Source organism: Taudactylus pleione, unplaced genomic scaffold (assembly GCF_031769625.1).
Source record: "Taudactylus pleione unplaced genomic scaffold, aTauple2 ptg002162l, whole genome shotgun sequence".
Lineage (NCBI taxonomy): Eukaryota > Metazoa > Chordata > Amphibia > Anura > Myobatrachidae > Taudactylus > Taudactylus pleione.
This window is the reverse complement of record NW_028286556.1, coordinates 120,325-143,480: the sequence shown is the minus strand read 5'-3', so window position 1 is coordinate 143,480 and position 23,156 is coordinate 120,325. Positions and strand designations below refer to the sequence as shown.

Genomic DNA, 23,156 nt, shown 5'->3' with positions numbered 1-23,156 from the left:
TATTACCGTGTTCCTCTCACATCTTACCCGATATTCTTTAATCTCTTCCTGTAAGATTTGGTCAGCGTCTGCATAAACTTCCATCTTCTTCTGTTTTTCTAGTTTTCTACGCAACCGTGAGATCTCCTCCTGCATGAAGTAGAAGAGTGTCAGCAGGGCGCGAGTGGTGGTAGGTGGTGACAGACACGTAGGCGTATGCTGGTACCTGCGCTCGCTTTAGGCTGAATGACTCCTTTTCCTTTGCTGTACGGTTATCACACACAAAGCTCTGAGTGTCTCGTAGAGTGCTCACAATGTGTTCTAGCTGAACCTTCAGGTCTTCTGAAAGCTGAGCTGCTTCAACAGCCTACAAGAAAATACAGTGAGAAAATGGAAGCACAAAAGAACAATGGCTATAAATATGGCGGTACCACGCCCAGAGACGGCGGCATGTCATGATCAGATGCGGAGGCCTGGACTCACCTTCCTTTTCTGTATCTCTAGTGCCTGCGTCCTGAGTGTCAGCTCCTTCTCTATGGCAGCCAGAGATGTGTGCAGAACCCGCTCCCTCTCCTCCAACTTCTGCACCTGTAAGAGCTGAGCGTCCACCTGCGAGAGACACGGCACGTCACACGGCGCGTCACACACATTATACATACATCATCAGACCGCCAGCGGGGATTACCTGCGTCTTCAGCCCCTGCACCTGGTCCGCCAGCTCCTCCTTCTCCTCTCTCAGCAGTTTGTGGATTTGGTTGGATTTTATCCGCTCGGACATCAGCTTGAAATTTGCGTCATCTTTTTCTCGTAGTTGTTGCATCAAGCGAATGTTCTGTTCCTGCATATCCTCAAACGCTTGTCCGGTCACATCCATTTCTGACAGCAGAGCCTCCTCCTCCTGCGACAGGAAAACAAGTACCAGAATACAGAGTCACTATGCTATGCTACCACCCTATGCAATCAGCGGCACATCACACAATCAGCCCTAACCCAACGGATCGATATCCCGACTGCAGCAGGTAAGTAACCTAACCCTCTCCTCTCTCTACCCTAACCCTACCATAGTGGTGCCTAAGCCTAACTTCCCCCCTCCCCAGTGCCTAACCCTAACCTCCCCCCTAACCAGTGCCTAACCTTAACCTCCCCCGTAATGCCTAACCCTAACCTCCCCCCCAGTGCCTAACCCTAACCTCCATCCCTAGTGCCTAACTCTAACCTCCCCCCCAGTGCCTAACTCTAACCTCCCTCCCTAGTGCCTAACTCTAACCTCTCTCCCTAGTGCCTAACCCTAACCTCACTCCCTAGTGCCTAACCCTAACCTCCCTCCTAGTGCCTAACCCTAACCTCCCTCCTAGTGCCTAACCCTAACCTCCCTCCTAGTGCCTAACCCTAACCTCCCTCCTAGTCCCTAACTCTAACCTCCCCCCCAGTGCCTATCCCTAACCTCCCCCCCAGTGCCTATCCCTAACCTCCCTCCTAGTGCCTAACCCTAACCTCCCTCCTAGTGCCTAACCCTAACCTCCCTCCTAGTGCCTAACCCTAACCTCCCTCCTAGTGCCTAACCCTAACCTCCCTCCTAGTGCCTATCCCTAACCTCCCCCCCAGTGCCTATCCCTAACCTCCCCCCCAGTGCCTATCCCTAACCTCCCTCCCTAGTGCCTAACCCTAACCTACCGCCTAGTGCCTAACCCTAACCTCCCCCCTTAGTGACTAACCCTAACCTCCATCCCTAGTGCCTAACCCTAACCTCCCTCGTGCCTAACCCTAACCTCCCTCCCTCGTGCCTAACCCTAACCTCCCTCCTAGTGCCTATCCCTAACCTCCCCCCCAGTGCCTATCCCTAACCTCCCCCCCAGTGCCTATCCCTAACCTCCCTCCCTAGTGCCTAACCCTAACCTCCCGCCTAGTGCCTAACCCTAACCTCCCCCCTTAGTGACTAACCCTAACCTCCATCCCTAGTGCCTAACCCTAACCTCCCTCGTGCCTAACCCTAACCTCCCTCCCTCCCTCGTGCCTAACCCTAACCTCCCCCCTGGTGCCTAACCCTAACCTCCCTCCTAGTGCCTAACCCTAACCTCCCTCCTAGTGCCTAACCCTAACCTCCCTTCTAGTGCCTAACCCTAACCTCCCTCCTAGTGCCTAACCCTAACCTCCCCCGTAAAGCTTAACCCTAACCTCCCCCCCTAGTGCCTAACCCTAACCTCCCCCCCTAGTGCCTAACTCCCCCCCTAGTGCCTAACCTCCCTCCCTAGCGCCTAACCTCCCTCCCTAGCGCCTAACCCTAACCTCCCCCCCCTAGTGCCTAACCCTAACCTCCCTCCCTAGTGCCTAACCCTAACCTCCCCCCCTAGTGCCTAACCCTAACCTCCCCCCCTAGTGCCTATCCCTAACCTCCCTCCCTAGTGCCTAACCCTAACCTCCCCCCCTAGTGCCTAACCCTAACCTACCCCCCCAAGTGCCTAACCCTAACCTCCCTCCCTAGTGCCTAACCCAAACCTCCCTCCCTAGTGCCTAACCTCCCCCCCATTGCCTAAACCTAACCTCCCCCCCTAGTGCCTAACCCTAACCTCCCCCCCTAGTGCCTAACCTCCCCCCTAGTCCCTAACCCTAACCTGCCCCCATAGTGCCTAACCCTAACCTCCCCTCTAGTGCTTAACCCTAACCTCCCTCCCTAGTGCCTAACCTTAGCCCCTAGTGCCTAACCCTAACCTCCCTCCCTAGTGCCTAACCCTAACCTCCCCCCCTAGTGCCTAACCTCCCTCTCTAGTGCCTAACCCTAACCTCCCCCCTAGTGCCTAACCCTAACCTCCCTCCTAGTGCCTAACCCTAACCTCCCTCCCTAGTGCCTAACCCTAACCTCCTCCTCCTAGTGCCTAACCCTAACCTCCCCCCCTAGTGCCTAACCCTAACCTCCCCCCTAGTGCCTAACCCTAACCTCCCTCCCTAGTGCCTAACCCTAACCTCCCTCCCTAGTGCCTAACCCTAACCTCCCCCTCCTAGTGCCTAACCCTAACCTCCCCCCCTAGTGCCTAACCCTAACCTCCCCCCTAGTGCCTAACCCTAACCTCCCTCCCTAGTGCCTAACCCTAACCTCCCCCCCCTAGTGCCTAACGCTAACGTCCCTCCTTAGCAGCCACAGAGTAATGTTATGTAGGGAGCAGCGGTACAGCAGCCACAGAGTAATGTTACGTGGGGAGCAGCGGTACAGCAGCCACAGAGTAATGTTACGTGGGGAGCAGCGGTACAGCAGCCACAGAGTAATGTTACGTGGGGAGCAGCGGTACAGCAGCCACAGAGTAATGTTACGTAGGGAGCAGCGGTACAGCAGCCACAGAGTAATGTTACGTAGGGAGCAGCGGTACAGCAGCCACAGAGTAATGTTACGTAGGGAGCAGCGGTACAGCAGCCACAGAGTAATGTTATGTAGGGAGCAGCGGTACAGCAGCCACAGAGTAATGTTATGTAGGGAGCAGCGGTACAGCAGCCACAGAGTAATGGTTATGTAGGGAGCACAGAGTAATGTTATGTAGGGAGCAGCGGTACAGCACCTAATAAAAATCTCACCTGTTTGGTAGCGCTTAGCTTCCTCTGTAAATGTTCAATTTGCTCCTCTGCCAGTTTTATCTTCCGTAGCGCCTCCTCATCAGCCAGTTTCTTCCTCTCTCTTCTGTCTTTTTCTTCAAGAGCCTGAACTCGTAACCGGAGCTCCTCCACCTGCCAAATACAGCATCTAGCATGAGAGTGTCCTTACCGGATGAGACATCCTCCCAACCTGATGGGAAGTGTGTGTAGTATAAGAGACAGTGCCTCCCCCTGATGGGAAGTGTGTGTAGTGTAAGAGACAGCGCCTCCCCCTGATGGGAAGAGTGGGTAGTGTAAGAGACAGCGCCTCCCCCTGATGGGAAGTGTGTGTAGTGTAAGAGACAGCACCTCCTCCTGATGGGCAGTGTGTGTAGTATAAGAGACAGCGCCTCCCCCTGATGGGGAAGTGTGTGTAGTGTAAGAGACAGCACCTCCTCCTGATGGGCAGTGTGTGTAGTGTAAGAGACAGCACCTCCTCCTGATGGGCAGTGTGTGTAGTGTAAGAGACAGCGCCTCCCCCTGATGGGAAGTGTGTGTAGTGTAAGAGACAGCGCCTCCCCCTGATGGGTAGTGTGTGTAGTGTGAGAGACAGCGCCTCCCCCTGATGGGCAGTGTGTGTAGTGTAAGAGACAGCGCCTCCCCCTGATGGGAAGTGTGTGTAGCGTAAGAGACAGCACCTCCTCCTGATGGGCAGTGTGTGTAGTGTAAGAGACAGCGCCTCCCCTTGATGGGAAGAGTGTGTAGTGTAAGAGACAGCGCCTCCCCCTGATGGGAAGTGTGTGGAGTGTAAGAGACAGCGCCTCCCCCTGATGGGAAGTGTGTATAGTGTAAGAGATAGCGGCTCCCCCTGATGGTAGTGTGTGTAGTGTAAGAGACAGCGCCTCCCCCTGATGGGAAGTGTGTGTAGTGCAAGAGACAGTGCCTCCCCCTGACGTGCAGTGTGTGTAGTATAAGAGACAGTGCCTCCCCCTGATGGGAAGTGTGTGTAGTGTAAGAGACAGTGCCTCCCCCTGACGGGCAGTGTGTGTAGTATAAGAGACAGTGCCTCCCCCTGACGGGCAGTGTGTATAGTGTAAGAGAGAGTGCCTCCCCCTGATGGGAAGTGTGTATAGTGTAAGAGAAAGCGCCTCCTCCTGATGGGCAGTGTGTGTAGTGTGAGAGACAGCGCCTCCCCCTGATGGGAAGAGTGGGTAGTGTAAGAGACAGCGCCTCCCCCTGATGGGAAGTGTGTGTAGTGTAAGAGATAGCACCTCCGCCTGATGGGAAGCGTGTGTAGTGTAAGAGACAGCGCCTCCCCCTGATGGGAAGTGTGTGTAGTGTAAGAGACAGCGCCTCTCCCTGATGGCAGTGTGTGTAGTGTAAGAGACAGCGCCTCCCCCTGATGGGAAGTGTGTAGTGTAGGAGACAGCACTTCCCCCTGATGGAAAGTGTGTGTAGTAGAAAAAAGAGAGTTCTGGTAAAACTTAGCCTTGTTAACTCTCTTTTTTCAAAGTCCATAGGGTCCACAGGGAGACAATGGGGGTGTAGGTGTTACTTGGAGGAACGGACATCAACAGCAAAGCTTTTCAATCCCAGGATACTCCGGTTCTTCCCCCTATACACCGCCCACACCCTGACGGCAACTCGGTTTTGTTAACAAGCATAAGGCAGGAGCAGGACAGGAGAGAAGGAAGACTGGTAGACTGAGGAATGACCAAGAGAAGAAATCCATAGAAGCTAGGAGTGTCAGGGCAGGTGCCCTGTGGACCTTAGGGACTTCAAAGAAAGAGTTAAGGAGAGTTATGGTAAAACTTACCCTTGTTTTTTTCTTCAGGGTCCATAGGGCTCTACAAGGAAACAATGGGGATGTCCCAAAGCAGTTGTTCAAGGGCGGGAAAGCTCCTGAGCTGAGAGGAGAACCCGGTTCCCGAAGGAAGCATCCTGAGAGGCAAATGTATCAAAGGCAAAGAGAGGTGTGGACAGAAGAACACGTGGCTGCCTTGCATACTTGTTCAGAAAAGGCGGCACATCGGGCTGTCCACGAGGGAGCCACAAAGTGAGTAGAATGAGCAGATATTATAGCAGTCACAGGAAGGCCAGTCTGCGTGTAAGCCTGTGAGATAGCTATCTTTTCTTGTGGAGTCCATATAGGAGAAAGAGGGAGTCCGATTTCCTGATGGAGCTAGTACGGTCCATGCAGATCTTCTGAGCACGGACCACATCCAGAGAGGTCTGGTGATTGAAAGGCCAGAACCACAATTTCCTCATGAAGGTGGAAACGGGAGAGGAAGCCAGGGCGTGTTCGGAGAACAGCCCTGTCTGGATGAAAGATTAGGAAAGGGGAGAAATGGGAGAGCGCCCCTAAATCTGCTACCCTACGGGCAGATGCTATAGCCAGAGGAAACAGTCTTCACAGTGAGCCATGTGACATCTACTGACTTCAGGGGTTCGAATTGAGATTCCTGAAGTGCGGGGAGAAGCACGGACAAATCCCACAAAGTCACAGGAGGGACAAAGGGAAGTTATATACGTAGAACACCTTGCAGGAAGGTGTGAACATCCGGTAAAGGAGCAATTCTGCGCTGGAACCAGATGGACAGAGCAGAGATGTGCACTTTCAGAGCGGCTAGGTGCGTCCGAGATCCAATCTAGCCTGAAGAAAGGCACAGATTCTAGAAACCCTAAAAACCTGAGGGTCATAGTTTCTAGTAGACCACCACTGGAAATATGTATGCCACACTCAGTGATAAATCCTGGCAATGGCCGGTTTACATGCTCTGAGAATGATCTGGACCAGAGCTAGAAATCCCTTTAGACCTTAGGAGGGATGTTTCAAGAGCCAAGCTGTTAAAGACAGATGGGCCAGGTCCGAATGTAGACGGGACCCTGAGACAACAGGTCTGGTTGCAGAGGAAGTTGGACAGGAACGTCTATGGAAAGACTTTGAAGGTTGGAGTACCAATGGTGTCTGGGCTAAGTCGGAGCTACCAACAGGATGTGCCCCCTTCTTGCTTGAACTTCTGAAGAACCCGGGGCAAAAGGGAAACTGGAGGAAAGAGGTATGCCAAATGGAAGGTCCACCTCACAGATAATGCATCCACGAAGGCTGCGTCGGGGTCCCTCGTCCTGGCCCCGTACACTGGAAGCTTGTGGTTGTGTCGTGAGGCAATGAGGTCCACATCCGGTAGACCCCATTTGTCCACCAGGAGCTCAGTGACTTCTGGATGTAGAGATTACTCCCTTCCGCTTACCAATTGAGAATCCCCAGGGTGAACACTGCGGACATTGCTGGGAGATGGCGTTCGGCCATGTGAGAACGTGGGACACTTCTGCCATTGCTGACCGACTTCGAGAGCCTCCTTGGTGATTGTGGTAGGCCACTGCTGTGGTGTTGTCAGACTGTACTTGTATTGGCCTGCCCTGAACAATATCCCTGTAACGATCAGGGCTGACAGGCTGCCGAGATCGTGGTCCTTACCGCTCCGGGTGCTCTGGCATGGCGTCTCCGGTGGGGGTGCAGGGACCTGGAGAGCAGCGCTGGGTACTGTGAGCCTCCGCAGACTAAGGGATTCCATCTGGAGGAAGGTGAGAGAAGTTGAGTCTGACAGTGCTTCTGCACACTGACCACTGGGTGCGGCCATCTTGGATTTGGGTCACATGTTGATTTGGGCCAATCAGGTAACAGCCTGGGCTAGGGAGGCTAGCAGCCAATCCTGCACTACCTGAGGGTACTAAAGGGCTGTCAAGAGGCTCCTTAGTTGCAAGTGCAACGTCTATCACAGCGTATGCTGTGAGCTAGTTCTCTGTGCTCCCTTGCTCCTTAAAAGTGCCATCGCTCCAGTGTGTTCCTGCAGATTCACCTCTCAGCCTTGGTGCGGTTCTGCTCCTGTTACTACCTGTCTCCTGACACCGGCTACCCGTTGTTTACCCAGCCAACCCCGGTTCTCCGAGTGCCGCCAGTGTTTCCCAGCCTGTCTCACCCCTTCGTATAAACCATTCCTTCATGAGTCATACTCCCCTAAGGCCGGCTGCTTTCAAGTACCAGCAAACGAACCCTCACTCGCCATCCGACTCCACTCCGGGTCCAGGTGCATGCCAAGCCGTGACAATCCCGAGCCAGAGTGAGGGCTTTGTAAATGGTTCGGAGTTCCAAGACATTGATTGGTAAGACTTCCTCTGCTGGAGTCCAGCGTCCTTGGAAGGAGTGCTGGCCGGTCACTGCGGCCCACCCAAGGAGGCTTATGTCTGTGGTGAGGAGTGCCCAGTCCGAGTTCCAAACGGGGTGACCCTTGTTTAAGTGGGACATCTGTAGCCACCAGGCTAGGGACAGGTGAACCTCCGGAGAGAAGCCCATTGGCCGGGATCTGAGCAGATGGAGCAGCCCGTTCCACCTGGATAGGATCAGGTGTAGTAGGGGCCTTTAGTGAAACTGAGTGAACTCCACCACGTCGAAGGTGGACACCATGGATGCCACGGTCTGCATTGCAAAGTGAATTGACACTCGGCGACTGTGGAGTAATCTGCGCACTCTGTGCTGTAATCAGAGCTGGATTTAGGCCCTAGGCAAGGTACCGTTTTGGGGCCCTCCTCCTTCAAACAGTCCCATGTATAGATTAAAGTAGGTATAATAGAGACTGGGTGGGGGTAGTAGTAGGTCCCTTCCCCTGGTGGTGACAACTTAAAGCGAGGCGTACACTAACACACACACACCTACTCTCACTCACCAGTCCACCCATTAGGCCTGAGTGAAACATGCCTCCACAATAACGGCAGCTTGCACTCCTCCACAGCGCACGTGCTTGTCTATACAACACCAGTTGTGGGCTGTTACAAGAGGAAGAATAAAAAAAGACAGCTGCAGCCACGCTCTGGACCCCACTTGAAATGTCTCAGGAGAAAATGGGTGAAAGAACAGAGGGAAATGGGAGGAAAGTGGGGAAAATAGGGTGAGATGGGAGGAAACGGGGAAAGGAGGGGGTGAAGGTGATCGAGGAGGCTGGCTACTGCGGGAGGGGGTTGAAGGTGATTGGGGAGGCTGGCTACACTGCGGGGGCTGGGGGCTAAGGTGATCGGGGGAGGCTGGCTACACTGCGGGGGAGGGGGGAAGGTCATCATAGGATAAAAGGCTGGCTAGACTGCAGGGGGGAGTGGAGAACTCGGGGAGGAAGGTGGTCGGAGGAGGCTGGTAACTACGTGGGGAAGGGGATCGGAGGAGGTTGGTTACACTGTGGGGGAAGGGGGAGGTGATCAGAGGAGGCTGGCTACACTGCAGTACCCTGAGGAGGGGTGCGGAGCACTGCACTGTGTGTGACAAGGAGACAGGCTGAAGGCATTGTGGTGTGACTGCTCCAGCTCACACTGACTGTACACAGTGCCCCGGACCGTGCTGCTGCTGTGTTTGTCCTCGTGCCGATGGCGGCAGCAGGGAGGGGGAGTGGATTGGCCACGGGGCCCCGAAGGCCCTACGGGGGCGCCTAGGTTGCCTAGTGATAAATCCGCCCCTGGCTGTATTGCAAAGATTTTGTCTGCTGTCAGGAAGATTCTCCGAGCCTGAGAGTCCAGGAGGGCTCCCAGATGCACCATTCTTTGAGAAGAAGTCAGGGAAGACTTTTTCCAGTTGATCAGCCAACTGTGCGCTTGTAGAAAGGCAATGGTTACTTGTAGATGGTGGTGCAGAACCTCTGGGGAGTTTGCTAAGAAATCCTCCAAGTATGGGAGAAGTCTGATCCCCTGACGACGATGATAAGCCACCATAACTACCATGATCTTGGTATAGACCCGAGGAGCTGTAGAAAGCCCAAATGGCAGAGCTTGAAATTGGTAATGTTGCTGCAGTATAGCAAACCGGAGATACTGCTGATGAGAAGGCGCTATCGGTACATGTAGGTAAGCATCCTGAATGTCCAGAGACACCATAAAGTCCCCAGGCTCCATAGCCAGGACAATAGAGCGAAGGGTTTCCATACGAAACCTGGGCACCCTGATAAACTTGTTCAGATACTTGAGGTTGAGGATAGGCCGATGAGACCCGTTGGGCTTCTGAAGAAAGAAAAGGGCAGAATAATGGTGGACGTCTAGTAGCCCAGGCCTGTTTGGGCCTAGGCTTGGAGGCCTTAGTGGATGCAGACTGCCTTGGAAAGGACTGACCTTTAGCTTTTCACTGAGGACAAAACGACCGAAAGGATGACATCCGAGGGTTCGTAGTAGATGCAGAGGGCAAGAACGCCGCCTTGGAAGCTGCCAAGGTAGTCACAATCTTGACAATTCTGGGCCAAACAGGATATCCCCGGAATAAGGCAGAGAGTCCAAAGCCTTTTTAGAGTCCAAATCTGCCTTCCATGACCGGAGCCAAACAATACGGCGGGCTACCACAGAAGTAGCAAATGCTTTGGAAGCTAGGAGAGTCGTATCCATAGTTGCTTCACCCAAATAGGAGGCTGCATCTCTAATGTGAGATATGTAGGATAGTTGTTACCTTGAAGCATCAGAGGGAAATTTCTCTTCTAGGGCATCTGTAGAACTCTCAATGGCTTTTGCCACCCAGGCCGTAGCCCTGGCAGGACGAGTAATAACTCCTGTAAGAGAGCGTATAGATTTCAGGCAAGCTCCAATCCTTCTACCCGTAGTCTCCTTTAAGGCATTTGCAGTATGGATAGGTAAGGTAGCATTCTTAACCAGATGTGTCACATGGAATCCACTGCTGGGGTAACTTCCCATTTAGTGCAATCAGTAGCTGGAAGAGGGTAAAAGGAACTTAAACGCTTAGGCAGCTGAAACCTTTTACCGGGTATATTCCATGTGTAACTCCTATGATCAGATGGCTGGTTACAGTAAGGAAACTCTAGTAAAACTACCTTTTGCCATTTAAAGATGACTCTTTTCCCTTAGGTGCGGGTTCTGTCTCTTCCTTTTGTAGAATAGATGTTACAGCTCTTACAAGTGCAGGTATATTCAAGTTAGAGGGGGGTTCCTAGTCTCCCGATGGGGAGTCAGAGTGAGAGAGGTCTGCGTCTTCTCCCTCCCCAGATGATACATCAGACTCTGATAGCTGGGAGGACTGGGAAGATAACACAGCACGCTTAGTAGGTTATTAGGTAAGGGGGGCTCCTCTTCTCCCGATGGGGAGTCAGAGTGAGAGAGGTCTGTGTCTTCTCCCTCCCCAGATGATACATCAGACTCTGATAGCTGGGAGGACTGGGAAGATAACACAGCACGCTTAGTAGGTTACTAGGTAAGGGGGGCTTTTCTTCTCCCGATGGGGAGTCAGAGTGAGAGAGGTCTGTGTCTTCTCCCTCCCCAGATGATACATAAGACTCTGATAGCTGGGAGGACTGGGAAGATAACACATTACGCTTAGTAGGGTTACTGGGTAAGGGTCTCTCCTTTTGCAGCATTTGGTGAGAGGCTGTAGAGGGATTCGCCAGACTCTGCACTGAGGTAGAAAGTACCTATACACATGGGGGAGGCAGAGGATTTGCTGGGAGTACCTGCTGTGGCCATCCCATAGGGGGAGCTACCACAGGGTCCGCAATTTTTGGCAGCACCTGTGAAAAGGTAGCCCAAATGGGAGGGCGGTCCTGAGGAGAGGACACCGGGGCTGATGGGTCCGGGGCAGTATTATATGATGTACAAAGACCATCCTGAATGAGATCCTGTAGCTGAGCCTGCTGACCAGGACTTACAGGACACCATAGTGGGAGCAGCAACTGCTTGTTATTCTTCAATAGTTACAAATAGAGCCCCAACCCCGCACCAGCCATCTATTATGTAGTTTATAGTTTAGTTTCGTTTGTCCTCTCTCCAATTAGCTGTTACTCAGTTCATCTGTATGTAAAGATTAAACATTAAGCTTGCAGAGGTGCTACAGACTACTTAAACATTATAGAAATCACATATACAAAGAAGAAAAGTCGTTTTTAATGGGTGCACTGGGACCCACGTTGGTAATTTAAAATTTAGCGCTGGGCACAGTAAAATAATAAATAAAAATAAATGCATTTAAAATGGCTTGTGCAGCACTGAGCCAGGGACAGGGAGGTCCTGGGCTGCAGTGCTGCAAGTGTGTAACAGCCTGATGCAGGGCACAGGTTTGGTGTGTATGTAATAAAACAATGTATTTTAAATTTATAATTTAAGTAAAATGCACTTACCTGTGGTCTGTGAAGGTTCAGGGGGATCTGGAGCTCTCTGTGGGCTGCTGGGTCCCCCAGCCTCCTCCCTAGGGGAATAAAATGTTCTCCTATGCAGCCTCATGCCTGGAAGTGGTATGAGGGGATGCATAGGGAGCTAATGCAGCCAGCTAAGTGGGTTTAGGGAGCTTCAAATCGCTTCCCTTCCATGGTCAGGAAACCGTGCCCGGGGACCCAGCTTGCCCACCTCTGGAGCTCAGATTCAGGCAGGGGTAGCAAGCTTGGTCCCTTAGCAGATTCCTGGAAGTAGGGTTTTTTAGGAAAACCTCCCCTGGCCCTAGACGAGCTGAATCCTGGGTGGCGACCAAAACACCAGGTAGTCTCAGGCTCAGGGGAGTGACCACTCCCACGTGTCCATAGAGGACAATGTTAAACGTGCATGTGGCCAGCACATGCACAGGTCATGCACTTATGATGATTGGTTGGAAACCACAGGGCGGGCTTACCCCTGTGGAAATGTGTATTAGAGTGGTATAAAAGGAGGCTTCATGCCTGGTAATATTGTACATCTTTGAAAATCCTTTGTGGAGAAGAATTGCTGTAACATCTTATGTATGCTGATTATTCCCCTTCAATCCGAAGGGAGGGTCTTTAAGACTTTGAGCAAATAAACACCGTTTGCCTTTAAATTCTACTACATCTGTACCCTGCGACCAACAGAATTGCGCAAAACGCTATTCCGTTCTCCTGCTGTTCTGGGTAAGAGCTCAGCGTCTCCAAGTTCAAACCCTCTGCCCGCTACCGTGCAGACCTCGTCCATTGTGAGGGATCAGGTGGGAACAGCCGACACCAAACAGGAGGTGTGTCCGCAGTTAATCGACGCATACGCAGCAGAGCAGTTCCAGGCGCCGGCGGTAGGAGCCTGAGGGTAACTAAGAAGCAGTTCCAAACGCCGATGGTAGAGTTTGGTGGTGGCAGCATCGTTACACGCCCACGGCGCAGTGGGCGGAGTCAGTGACAGGCGGTCACTGACAGTGAGTGGGAGTCCGAAAGCGCTAACCCGTGAGCAGGGCCGGCCTAGACGAAAGGCGTCCGGTCACAGACGGTATATAATGTTAATATATAGTTGGTCAACACACCTAGTATTAATGGGTCTCCACTACATGTGATATATAATAGTAGTTCCCATTATATCATGTGTGTGAATCACATACCATAAAAAGGCTTTTATAGGTCAAAATTACAGCTCTGGGTATTAATGTATACAATTTAGTTACATGCCCCGCCTTAAGTACCTAGCCGAGGCTGGAGTCGCGGCACTGTGGAGGGGTGATGGAGCAGAGGACTGTCTCACGCTGCTGCTTTCGAAGTAACATAAATGAAAATAAAGGTAAATCATAAAAATAAGCTTAGGCGGCGTAATAGCAGCCCCACTGTTATAACGGTGATCCAGCTCCTGCCGGACACCAACTAAACTGATCTGCCTGCAGGCTATGGGCGGGGTATAGGGGGAAGGACCGAGGCATCGTGGGACAGGGAAATACTTTGCTGTTGGTGTCCGGTCCTCCAAGTACCACCTACACCCCAATGTCTCCCCTGTGGAGCCCTATAGACCCTAAAGAAGAAACAATAATAGGAATCGCTGTAGACGCACCTCGGCTTTGGTCTTCCTCTCGGCCGCCATTAGCTGCACTTTGTCTCTCTGCTCCTTTGGGGCAGATTTGTACATGTCCAGCAGCAGCTTCATCTCCTTCTGGCTCTCCTGGGCCTTCCTGCATGTGACAAGAGAACAAGGAAAATGAAAGCACTGTAACTCGGAGGGAGCCATGATTTGGAAATGATGTAGAAAGCAGGTTAAGGGAAGGTGAAGATGTATAAGCAAACAAAAGGAGTAAGGAGGTTAGCAGGAGGAGAGGCAGTGAGGTAGCAGGTAAGCAGGAGGAGAGGCAGTGAGGTAGCAGGTAAGCAGGAGGAGAGGCAGTGAGGTAGCAGGTAAGCAGGAGGAGAGGCAGTGAGGTAGCAGGTAAGCAGGAGAAGAGGCAGTGAGGTAGCAGGTAAGCAGGAGGAGAGGCAGTGAGGTAGCAGGTAAGCAGAAGAGGCAGTGAGGTAGCAGGTAAGCAGGAGAAGAGGCAGTGAGGCAGCAGGTAAGCAGGAGGAAAGACAGTGAGGCAGCAGGTAAGCAGGAGAAGAGGCAGCAGGTAAACAGGAGGAGAGGCAGTGAGGCAGCAGGTAAGCAGGAGGAGAGGCAGTGAGGTAGCAGGTAACCAGGAGGAGAGGCAGTGAGGTAGCAGGTAAGCAGGAGGAGAGGTAGTGAAGTAGCAGGTAAGCAGGAGGAGAGGCAGTGAGGCAGCAGGTAAGCAGGAGGAGAGGCAGTGAGGCAGCAGGTATGCAGGAGGAGAGTCAGTGAGGCAGCAGGTAAGGAGGAGGAGAGGCAGTGAGGCAGCAGGTAAGCAGGTGGAGTGGCAGTGAGGCAGCAGGTAAGCAGGAGGAGAGGCAGTGAGGCAGCAGGTAAGGAGGAGGAGAGACAATGAGGCAGCAGTTAAGCAGGTGGAGAGGCAGTGAGGCAGCAGGTAAGCAGGAGGAGAGGCAGTGAGGTAGCAGGTAAGCAGGAGGAGAGGCAGTGAGGCAGCAGTTAAGGAGGAGGAGAGACAGTGAGGCAGCAGGTAAGCAGGTGGAGAGGCAGTGAGGCAGCAGGTAAGCAGGAGGAGAGGCAGTAGGTAAGCAGGAGGAGAGGCAGTGAGGCAGCAGGTAAGGAGGAGGAGAGACAGTGAGGCAGCAGGTAAGCAGGAGGAGAGGCAGTGAGGCAGCAGGTAAGGAGGAGGAGAGAGTGAGGCAGCAGGTAAGCAGGTGGAGAGGCAGTGAGGCAGCAGGTAAGCAGGAGGAGAGGCAGTAGGTAAGCAGGAGGAGAGGCAGTGAGGCAGCAGGTAAGGAGAAGGAGAGGCAGTGAGGCAGCAGGTAAGCAGGAGGAGAGGCAGTGAGGCAGCAGGTAAGGAGGAGGAGAGACAGTGAGGCAGCAGGTAAGCAGGAGGAGAGGCAGTGAGGTAGCAGGATGAGGCAGCAGGTAAGCAGAAGGAGAGGCAGTGAGACAGCAGGTAAGGAGGAGGAGAGACAATGAGGCAGCAGTTAAGCAGGTGGAGAGGCAGTGAGGCAGCAGGTAAGCAGGAGGAGAGGCAGTGAGGCAGCAGGTAAGGAGGAGGAGAGAGTGAGGCAGCAGGTAAGCAGGTGGAGAGGCAGTGAGGCAGCAGGTAAGCAGGAGGAGAGGCAGTAGGTAAGCAGGAGGAGAGGCAGTGAGGCAGCAGGTAAGGAGAAGGAGAGGCAGTGAGGCCGCAGGTAAGGAGAAGGAGAGACAATGAGGCAGCAGTTAAGCAGGAGGAGAGGCAGTGAGGCAGCAGGTAAGGAGGAGGAGAGACAGTGAGGCAGCAGGTAAGCAGGTGGAGAGGCAGTGAGGCAGCAGGTAAGCAGGAGGAGAGGCAGTAGGTAAGCAGGAGGAGAGGCAGTGAGGCAGCAGGTAAGGAGGAGGAGAGACAGTGAGGCAGCAGGTAAGCAGGAGGAGAGGCAGTGAGGTAGCAGGATGAGGCAGCAGGTAAGCAGAAGGAGAGGCAGTGAGGCAGCAGGTAAGGAGGAGGAGAGACAATGAGGCAGCAGTTAAGCAGGTGGAGAGGCAGTGAGGCAGCAGGTAAGCAGGAGGAGAGGCAGTGAGGCAGCAGGTAAGGAGGAGGAGAGACAGTGAGGCAGCAGGTAAGCAGGTGGAGAGGCAGTGAGGCAGCAGGTAAGCAGGAGGAGAGGCAGTAGGTAAGCAGGAGGAGAGGCAGTGAGGCAGCAGGTAAAAAGAAGGAGAGGCAGTGAGGCCGCAGGTAAGGAGGAGGAGAGACAATGAGGCAGCAGTTAAGCAGGAGAAGAGGCAGTGAGGTAGCAGGTAAGCAGGAGAAGAGGCAGTGAGGCAGCAGGTAAGCAGGAGGAAAGACAGTGAGGCAGCAGGTAAGCAGGAGGAGAGGCAGTGAGGTAGCAGGTAACCAGGAGGAGAGGCAGTGAGGTAGCAGGTAAGCAGGAGGAGAGGTAGTGAAGTAGCAGGTAAGCAGGAGGAGAGGCAGTGAGGCAGCAGGTAAGCAGGAGGAGAGGCAGTGAGGCAGCAGGTAAGCAGGAGGAGAGGCAGTGAGGTAGCAGGAAGGCAGGAGGAGAGGCAGTGAGGTAGCAGGTAAGCAGGAGGAGAGGCAGTGAGGTAGCAGGAAGGCAGGAGGAGAGGCAGTGAGGTAGCAGGTAAGCAGGAGGAGAGGCAGTGAGGTAGCAGGTAAGCAGGAGGAGAGGCAGTGAGGTAGCAGGAAGGCAGGAGGAGAGGCAGTGAGGTAGCAGGTAAGCAGGAGGAGAGGCAGTGAGGTAGCAGGTAAGCAGGAGGAGAGGCAGTGAGGTAGCAGGTAAGCAGGAGGAGAGGCAGTGAGGTAGCAGGTAAGCAGGAGGAGAGGCAGTGAGGTAGCAGGAAGGCAGGAGGAGAGGCAGTGAGGCAGCAGGTAAGGAGGAGGAGAGACAGTGAGGCAGCAGGTAAGCAGGAGGAGAGGCAGTGAGGTAGCAGGATAAGAGGCAGCAGGTAAGGAGGAGGAGAGACAGTGAGGCAGCAGGTAAGCAGGTGGAGAGGCAGTGAGGCAGCAGGTAAGGAGGAGGAGAGACAATGAGGCAGCAGTTAAGCAGGTGGAGAGGCAGTGAGGCAGCAGGTAAGAAGGAAGAGAGGCAGTGAGGCAGCAGGTAAGGAGGAGGAGAGACAGTGAGGCAGCAGGTAAGCAGGAGGAGAGGCAGTGAGTTAGCAGGTAAGTAGGAGGAGAGGCAGTGAGGTAGCAGGATAAGAGGCAGCAAGTAAGCAGGAGGAAAGGCAGTGAGGTAGCAGGTAAGCAGGAGGAGAGGCAGTGAGGTATCAGGTATGCAGGAGGAGAGGCAGTGAGGTAGCAGGATAAGAGGCAGCAGGTAAGCAGGAGGAGAGGCAGTGAGGCAGGAGGTAAGCAGGAGGAGAGGCAGTGAGGCAGCAGGTAAGGAGGAGGAGAGACAATGAGGCAGCAGTTAAGCAGGTGGAGAGGCAGTGAGGCAGCAGGAAAGAAGGAAGAGAGGCAGTGAGGCAGCAGGTAAGGAGGAGGAGAGACAGTGAGGCAGCAGGTAAGCAGGAGGAGAGGCAGTGAGTTAGCAGGTAAGTAGGAGGAGAGGCATTGAGGTAGCAGGATAAGAGTCAGCAAGTAAGCAGGAGGAAAGGCAGTGAGGTAGCAGGTAAGCAGGAGGAGAGGCAGTGAGGTATCAGGTATGCAGGAGGAGAGGCAGTGAGGTAGCAGGATAAGAGGCAGCAAGTAAGCAGGAGGAAAGGCAGTGAGGTAGCAGGTAAGCAGGAGGAGAGGCAGTGAGGTATCAGGTATGCAGGAGGAGAGGCAGTGAGGTAGCAGGATAAGAGGCAGCAGGTAAGCAGGAGGAGAGGCAGTGAGGCAGCAGGTAAGCAGGAGGAGAGGCAGTGAGGCAGCAGGTAAGGAGGAGGAGAGACAATGAGGCAGCAGTTAAGCAGGTGGAGAGGCAGTGAGGCAGCAGGTAAGAAGGAAGAGAGGCAGTGAGGCAGCAGGTAAGGAGGAGGAGAGACAGTGAGGCAGCAGGTAAGCAGGAGGAGAGGCAGTGAGTTAGCAGGTAAGTAGGAGGAGAGGCATTGAGGTAGCAGGATAAGAGTCAGCAAGTAAGCAGGAGGAAAGGCAGTGAGGTAGCAGGTAAGCAGGAGGAGAGGCAGTGAGGTATCAGGTATGCAGGAGGAGAGGCAGTGAGGTAGCAGGATAAGAGGCAGCAAGTAAGCAGGAGGAAAGGCAGTGAGGTAGCAGGTAAGCAGGAGGAGAGGCAGTGAGGTAGCAGGTAAGCAGAAGGAGAGGCAGTGAGGTAGCAGGTAAGCAGGAGGAGAGGCAGTGAGGTAGCAGGTAAGCAGGAGGAGAGGCAGTGAGGTAGCAGGTAAGCAGGAGGAGAGGCAGTGAGGTAGCAGGTAAGCAGGAGGAGAGGCAGTGAGGTAGCAGGTAAGCAGGAGGAGAGGCAGTGAGGTAGCAGGAAGGCAGGAGGAGAGGCAGTGAGGTAGCAGGTAAGCAGGAGGAGAGGCAGTGAGGTAGCAGGAAGGCAGGAGGAGAGGCAGTGAGGTAGCAGGTAAGCAGGAGGAGAGGCAGTGAGGTAGCAGGTAAGCAGGAGGAGAGGCAGTGAGGTAGCAGGTAAGCAGGAGGAGAGGCAGTGAGGCAGCAGGTAAGGAGGAGGAGAGACAGTGAGGCAGCAGGTAAGCAGGAGGAGAGGCAGTGAGGCAGCAGGTAAGGAGGAGGAGAGACAGTGAGGCAGCAGGTAAGCAGGAGGAGAGGCAGTGAGGTAGCAGGATAAGAGGCAGGAGGTAAGCAGAAGGAGAGGCAGTGAGGCAGTAGGTAAGGAGGAGGAGAGACAATGAGGCAGCAGTTAAGCAGGTGGAGAGGCAGTGAGGCAGCAGGTAAGCAGGAGGAGAGGCAGTGAGGCAGCAGGTAAGGAGGAGGAGAGACAGTGAGGCAGCAGGTAAGCAGGTGGAGAGGCAGTGAGGCAGCAGGTAAGCAGGAGGAGAGGCAGTAGGTAAGCAGGAGGAGAGGCAGTGAGACAGCAGGTAAGGAGGAGGAGAGACAGTGAGGCAGCAGGTAAGCAGGAGGAGAGGCAGTGAGGCAGCAGGTAAGGAGGAGGAGAGACAATGAGGCAGCAGTTAAGCAGGTGGAGAGGCAGTGAGGCAGCAGGTAAGAAGGAAGAGAGGCAGTGAGGCAGCAGGTAAGGAGGAGGAGAGACAGTGAGGCAGCAGGTAAGCAGGAGGAGAGGCATTGAGTTAGCAGGTAAGTAGGAGGAGAGGCAGTGAGGTAGCAGGATAAGAGGCAGCAAGTAAGCAGGAGGAAAGGCAGTGAGGTAGCAGGTAAGCAGGAGGAGAGGCAGTGAGGTAGCAGGATAAGAGGCAGCAGGTAAGCAGGAGGAGAGGCAGTGAGGCAGCAGGTAAGCAGGAGGAGAGGCAGTGAGGCAGCAGGTAAGGAGGAGGAGAGACAGTGAGGCAGCAGGTAAGCAGGAGGAGAGGCAGTGAGGTAGCAGGTAAGCAGGAGGAGAGGCAGTGAGGTAGCAGGTAAGCAGGAAGAGAGGCAGTGAGGTAGCAGGTAAGCAGTAGGAGAGGCAGTGAGGTAGCAGGTAAGCAGGAGGAGAGGCAGTGAGGTAGCAGGTAAGCAGGAGGAGAGGCAGTGAGGTAGCAGGTAAGCAGGAGGAGAGGCAGTGAGGTAGCAGGTAAGCAGGAGGAGAGGCAGTGAGGTAGCAGGTAAGCAGGAGGAGAGGCAGTGAGGTAGCAGGTAAGCAGGAGGAGAGGCAGTGAGGTATGAGGTAAGCAGGAGGAGAGGCAGTGAGGTAGCAGGATAAGAGGCAGCAGGTAAGCAGGAGGAAAGGCAGTGAGGTAGCAGGTAAGCAGGAGGAGAGGCAGTGAGGTAGCAGGTAAGCAGGAGGAGAGGCAGTGAGGTAGCAGGTAAGCAGGAGGAGAGGCAGTGAGGTAGCAGGTAAGCAGAAGGAGAGGCAGTGAGGTAGCAGGTAAGCAGGAGGAGAGGCAGTGAGGTAGCAGGTAAGCAGGAGGAGAGGCAGTGAGGTAGCAGGTAAGCAGGAGGAGAGGCAGTGAGGTAGCAGGTAAGCAGGAGGAGAGGCAGTGAGGTAGCAGGTAAGCAGGAGGAGAGGCAGTGAGGTAGCAGGTAAGCAGGAGGAGAGGCAGTGAGGTAGCAGGTAAGCAGGAGGAGAGGCAGTGAGGTAGCAGGTAAGCAGGAGGAGAGGCAGTGAGGTAGCAGGAAGGCAGGAGGAGAGGCAGTGAGGTAGCAGGTAAGCAGGAGGAGAGGCAGTGAGGTAGCAGGAAGGCAGGAGGAGAGGCAGTGAGGTAGCAGGTAAGCAGGAGGAGAGGCAGTGAGGTAGCAGGTAAGCAGGAGGAAAGGTGAGGTGTAAGAGCAGTAGTGGGGAGACAATGGGTAAGTGGTGTAAGAGCAGTAGGGGGGTGGTAATGGGTAAGTGCAGTAGGGAGAGGTAATGGGTAAGTGGTGTAAGAGCAGTAGGGTGAGGTAATGGGTAAGTGGTGTAAGAGCAGTAGGGGGAGGTAATGGGTAAGTGGTGTAAGAGCAGTAGGGGGGAGGTAATGGGTAAGTGGTGTAAGAGCAGTAGGGTGAGGTAATGGGTAAGTGGTGTAAGAGCAGTAGGGGGGAGGCAATGGGTAAGTGGTGTAAGAGCAGTAGGGGGAGGTAATGGGTAAGTGGTGTAAGAGCAGTAGGGGGGAGGCAATGGGTAAGTGGTGTAAGAGCAGTAGGGGGGAGGCAATGGGTAAGTGGTGTAAGAGCAGTAGGGGGAGGTAATGGGTAAGTGGTGTAAGAGCAGTAGGGTGAGGTAATGGGTAAGTGGTGTAAGAGCAGTAGGGGGAGGTAATGGGTAAGTGGTGTAAGAGCAGTAGAGGGGAGGTAATGGGTAAGTGGTGTAAGAGCAGTAGGGGGAGACAATGGGTAAGTGGTGTAAGAGCAGTAGGGGGAGGCAATGGGTAAGTGGTGTAAGAGCAGTAGGGGGGAGGCAATGGGTAAGTGGTGTAAGAGCAGTAGGGGGAGACAATGGGTAAGTGGTGTAAGAGCAGTAGGGGAAGATAATGGGTAAGTGGTGTAAGAGCAGTAGGGGGAGACAATGGGTAAGTGGTGTAAGAGCAGTAGGGGGAGGCAATGGGTAAGTGGTGTAAGAGCAGTAGGGGGGAGGCAATGGGTAAGTGGTGTAAGAGCAGTAGGGGGGTGGTAATGGGTAAGTGCAGTAGGGAGAGGTAATGGGTAAGTGGTGTAAGAGCAGTAGGGTGAGGTAATGGGTAAGTGGTGTAAGAGCAGTAGGGGGAGGTAATGGGTAAGTGGTGTAAGAGCAGTAGGGGGGAGGCAATGGGTAAGTGGTGTAAGAGCAGTAGGGGGGAGGCAATGGGTAAGTGGTGTAAGAGCAGTAGGGGGAGGTAATGGGTAAGTGGTGTAAGAGCAGTAGGGTGAGGTAATGGGTAAGTGGTGTAAGAGCAGTAGGGGGAGGTAATGGGTAAGTGGTGTAAGAGCAGTAGAGGGGAGGTAATGGGTAAGTGGTGTAAGAGCAGTAGGGGGAGACAATGGGTAAGTGGTGTAAGAGCAGTAGGGGGAGGCAATGGGTAAGTGGTGTAAGAGCAGTAGGGGGGAGGCAATGGGTAAGTGGTGTAAGAGCAGTAGGGGGAGACAATGGGTAAGTGGTGTAAGAGCAGTAGGGGAAGATAATGGGTAAGTGGTGTAAGAGCAGTAGGGGGGAGACAATGGGTAAGTGGTGTAATAGGAGTAGGGGGGAGACAATGGGTAAGTGGTGTAAGAGCAGTAGGGGGGAGACAATGTGTAAGTGGTGTAAGAGCAGTAGGGGGGAGGCAATGGGTAAGTGGTGTAAGAGCAGTAGGGGGGAGGTAATGGGTAAGTGGTGTAAGAGCAGTAGGGGGGAGGTAATGGGTGTAAGAGCAGTAGGCGGGAGGTAATGGGTAAGTGGTGTAAGAGCAGTAGGGGGGAGGTAATGGGTAAGTGGTGTAAGAGCAGTAGGGGAAGATAATGGGTAAGTGGTGTAAGAGCAGTAGGGGGGAGGTAACGGGTGTAAGAGCAGTAGGGGGGAGGCAATGGGTAAGTGGTGATGAAAGGAGAAGAGGGAAGGTAGATAAAAGGGAGCAGGTGAGATAGACGTATCACAGGGAGCATCTTACTTCAGTTCTACTCTCAGCTGTTTCAAGATATCGGAATCCTTCCTTTTGCTCTCATCCGTCTTCTGCTTGTCTCGGTCACGGTCTCGCTCCTTTTCTCTGTCTCGTTCCTTTTCTCGCTCCCTCTCCATTTCTCGCTCACGCGTTTTACTGCGCTCGGGCTCCTTTCTTGGTTCTTCCTCCTCTTTTTTTACGTCAGGAGTAGTAGGAGTCTCTGGGTCACGCGTCACAGCTCCAGGCTGCTCTTTCTTCACGTCTGCCTCCTCTTCTTTCACTACTGTGGTGGTCACATCAGCGCTGGAAAGGCTGGGGGCCGGGCACGGGGGAGCGCCCACCTGTAGCCGCATCTAGAGAGAAAGACAGGCAGCTTAGGGACATGCAGGCTTCTCCAGTCCACAGAAAAGGAAATCGTGTCTGGTTAGATACCGGTCGTCCTGACCGCTGGATAAAACATAGGACAACACAAAGCGCTAGCTGAGAGACCAGGATAGCAGGACACCAAGGAATAAGTGTTCATGCTATGCCCTGTTGCAGAGCACCATGGATGCCACTGTAAGAAATATTCATCCTCTGCATGATGTGGACCAGGTTGATCCGTTCCTCCTCTCGGTGTGTGGCCAACCATAACGCTTCCAGAGCAGACGGAGGCCCATTGGCTAACACGGCATAAGTAGTTCTAATTCCCCTGTATAGGTGTCCAGCAGTGAGTGATCAGCACTCCCAATGCTAGCTGGGGCCTGGGCTTCTACCTGGGGCAGCTGCTGCCGCTCCCCTCAACGCTCCCCTCTTGCAGACCAGCTTCCATGAGCGGGGGGTCTCAGGCCAGCAACTAGCTGCCCCAGCAAGTGCCAGGACATAGAAGTCCTCTGCTCCCAGACTTTGCCTCCGGCGGCGACAATGCCGCTCCTCCAGCGCCAGAAGCCATAACAGTGACCAGCAGCTGGAGGGGTTGACATCTCCCTGATCCCCTCCTACTACAGGCGACAGTCATAAAGCAGGTAGACACTAGAGCAATGCACGCAGGGGACATACTCAGAGAGGGGCCTATGGGCAGCTTTGTTAATACTAAAGAACAGTAATTAATTGTGTTTAATAGTATTAAAATTGTTATTTTATTGAATATAAATATTCCTTTTAAGAAGATGATCTTTAGTGAAGAACTAATAACATAATACAAAACAAAGCTTAAATAATAAAAAGTGCCCAATTTACACATAAAATATCATTTACTTTTAGCACCGAATCCAAAATTTGCAATAAAAATATAAAAAATATAATGTGCCCTTCAGCCGTGATTAGCACCTGGCCCAAAAACATCCCAGAGTGACCACTGGGGATACGGCAGGAAGGGCTGCCCCTAGGGACTTACATATCCTCTGTCTCTCAGGTGGTGTCACCTCTCGCTCTCATATCTCCTCTGTCTCTCAGGCGGTGTCACCTCTCTCTCTCATATCTCCTCTGTCTCTCAGACGGTGTCACCACTCGCTCTCATATCTCCTCCGTCTCTCATGTGGTGTCACACCTCTCTCTCTCTCATATTTCCTCTGTCTCTCATGTGGTGTCACCCCTCTCTCTCATATCTCCTCTGTCTCTCAGGTGGTGTCACCTCTCTCTCATAGTTCCTCTGTCTCTCAGGTGGTGTCACCTCTCTCTCATATTTCCTCTGTCTCTCAGGCGGTGTCACCTCTCTCTCTCATATCTCCTGTCTCAGGCGGTGTCACCTCTCTCATATCTCCTCTGTCTCTCAGGTGCTGTCA

The 23,156-nt window shown here is 53.5% G+C and overlaps 1 protein-coding gene across 2 annotated transcripts in view; it reads right to left on the bottom strand.

Moving 5' to 3' along the window:
• RNF40 (ring finger protein 40) overlaps positions 1–23,156 on the bottom strand; it is a 109,867-nt gene that overhangs the window by 10,316 nt on the left and 76,395 nt on the right. For both annotated transcript variants that reach the window (XM_088465818.1, XM_088465819.1), the window contains exons 13-19: positions 21,403–21,746; positions 13,324–13,441; positions 3,544–3,693; positions 665–877; positions 463–588; positions 206–346; positions 28–129 (exon numbers count right to left, since the gene is read on the bottom strand). In XM_088465818.1, the coding sequence (XP_088321944.1) occupies positions 28–129; positions 206–346; positions 463–588; positions 665–877; positions 3,544–3,693; positions 13,324–13,441; positions 21,403–21,746 (1,194 nt within the window). The remainder of the gene's footprint in view (positions 1–27; positions 130–205; positions 347–462; positions 589–664; positions 878–3,543; positions 3,694–13,323; positions 13,442–21,402; positions 21,747–23,156) is intronic.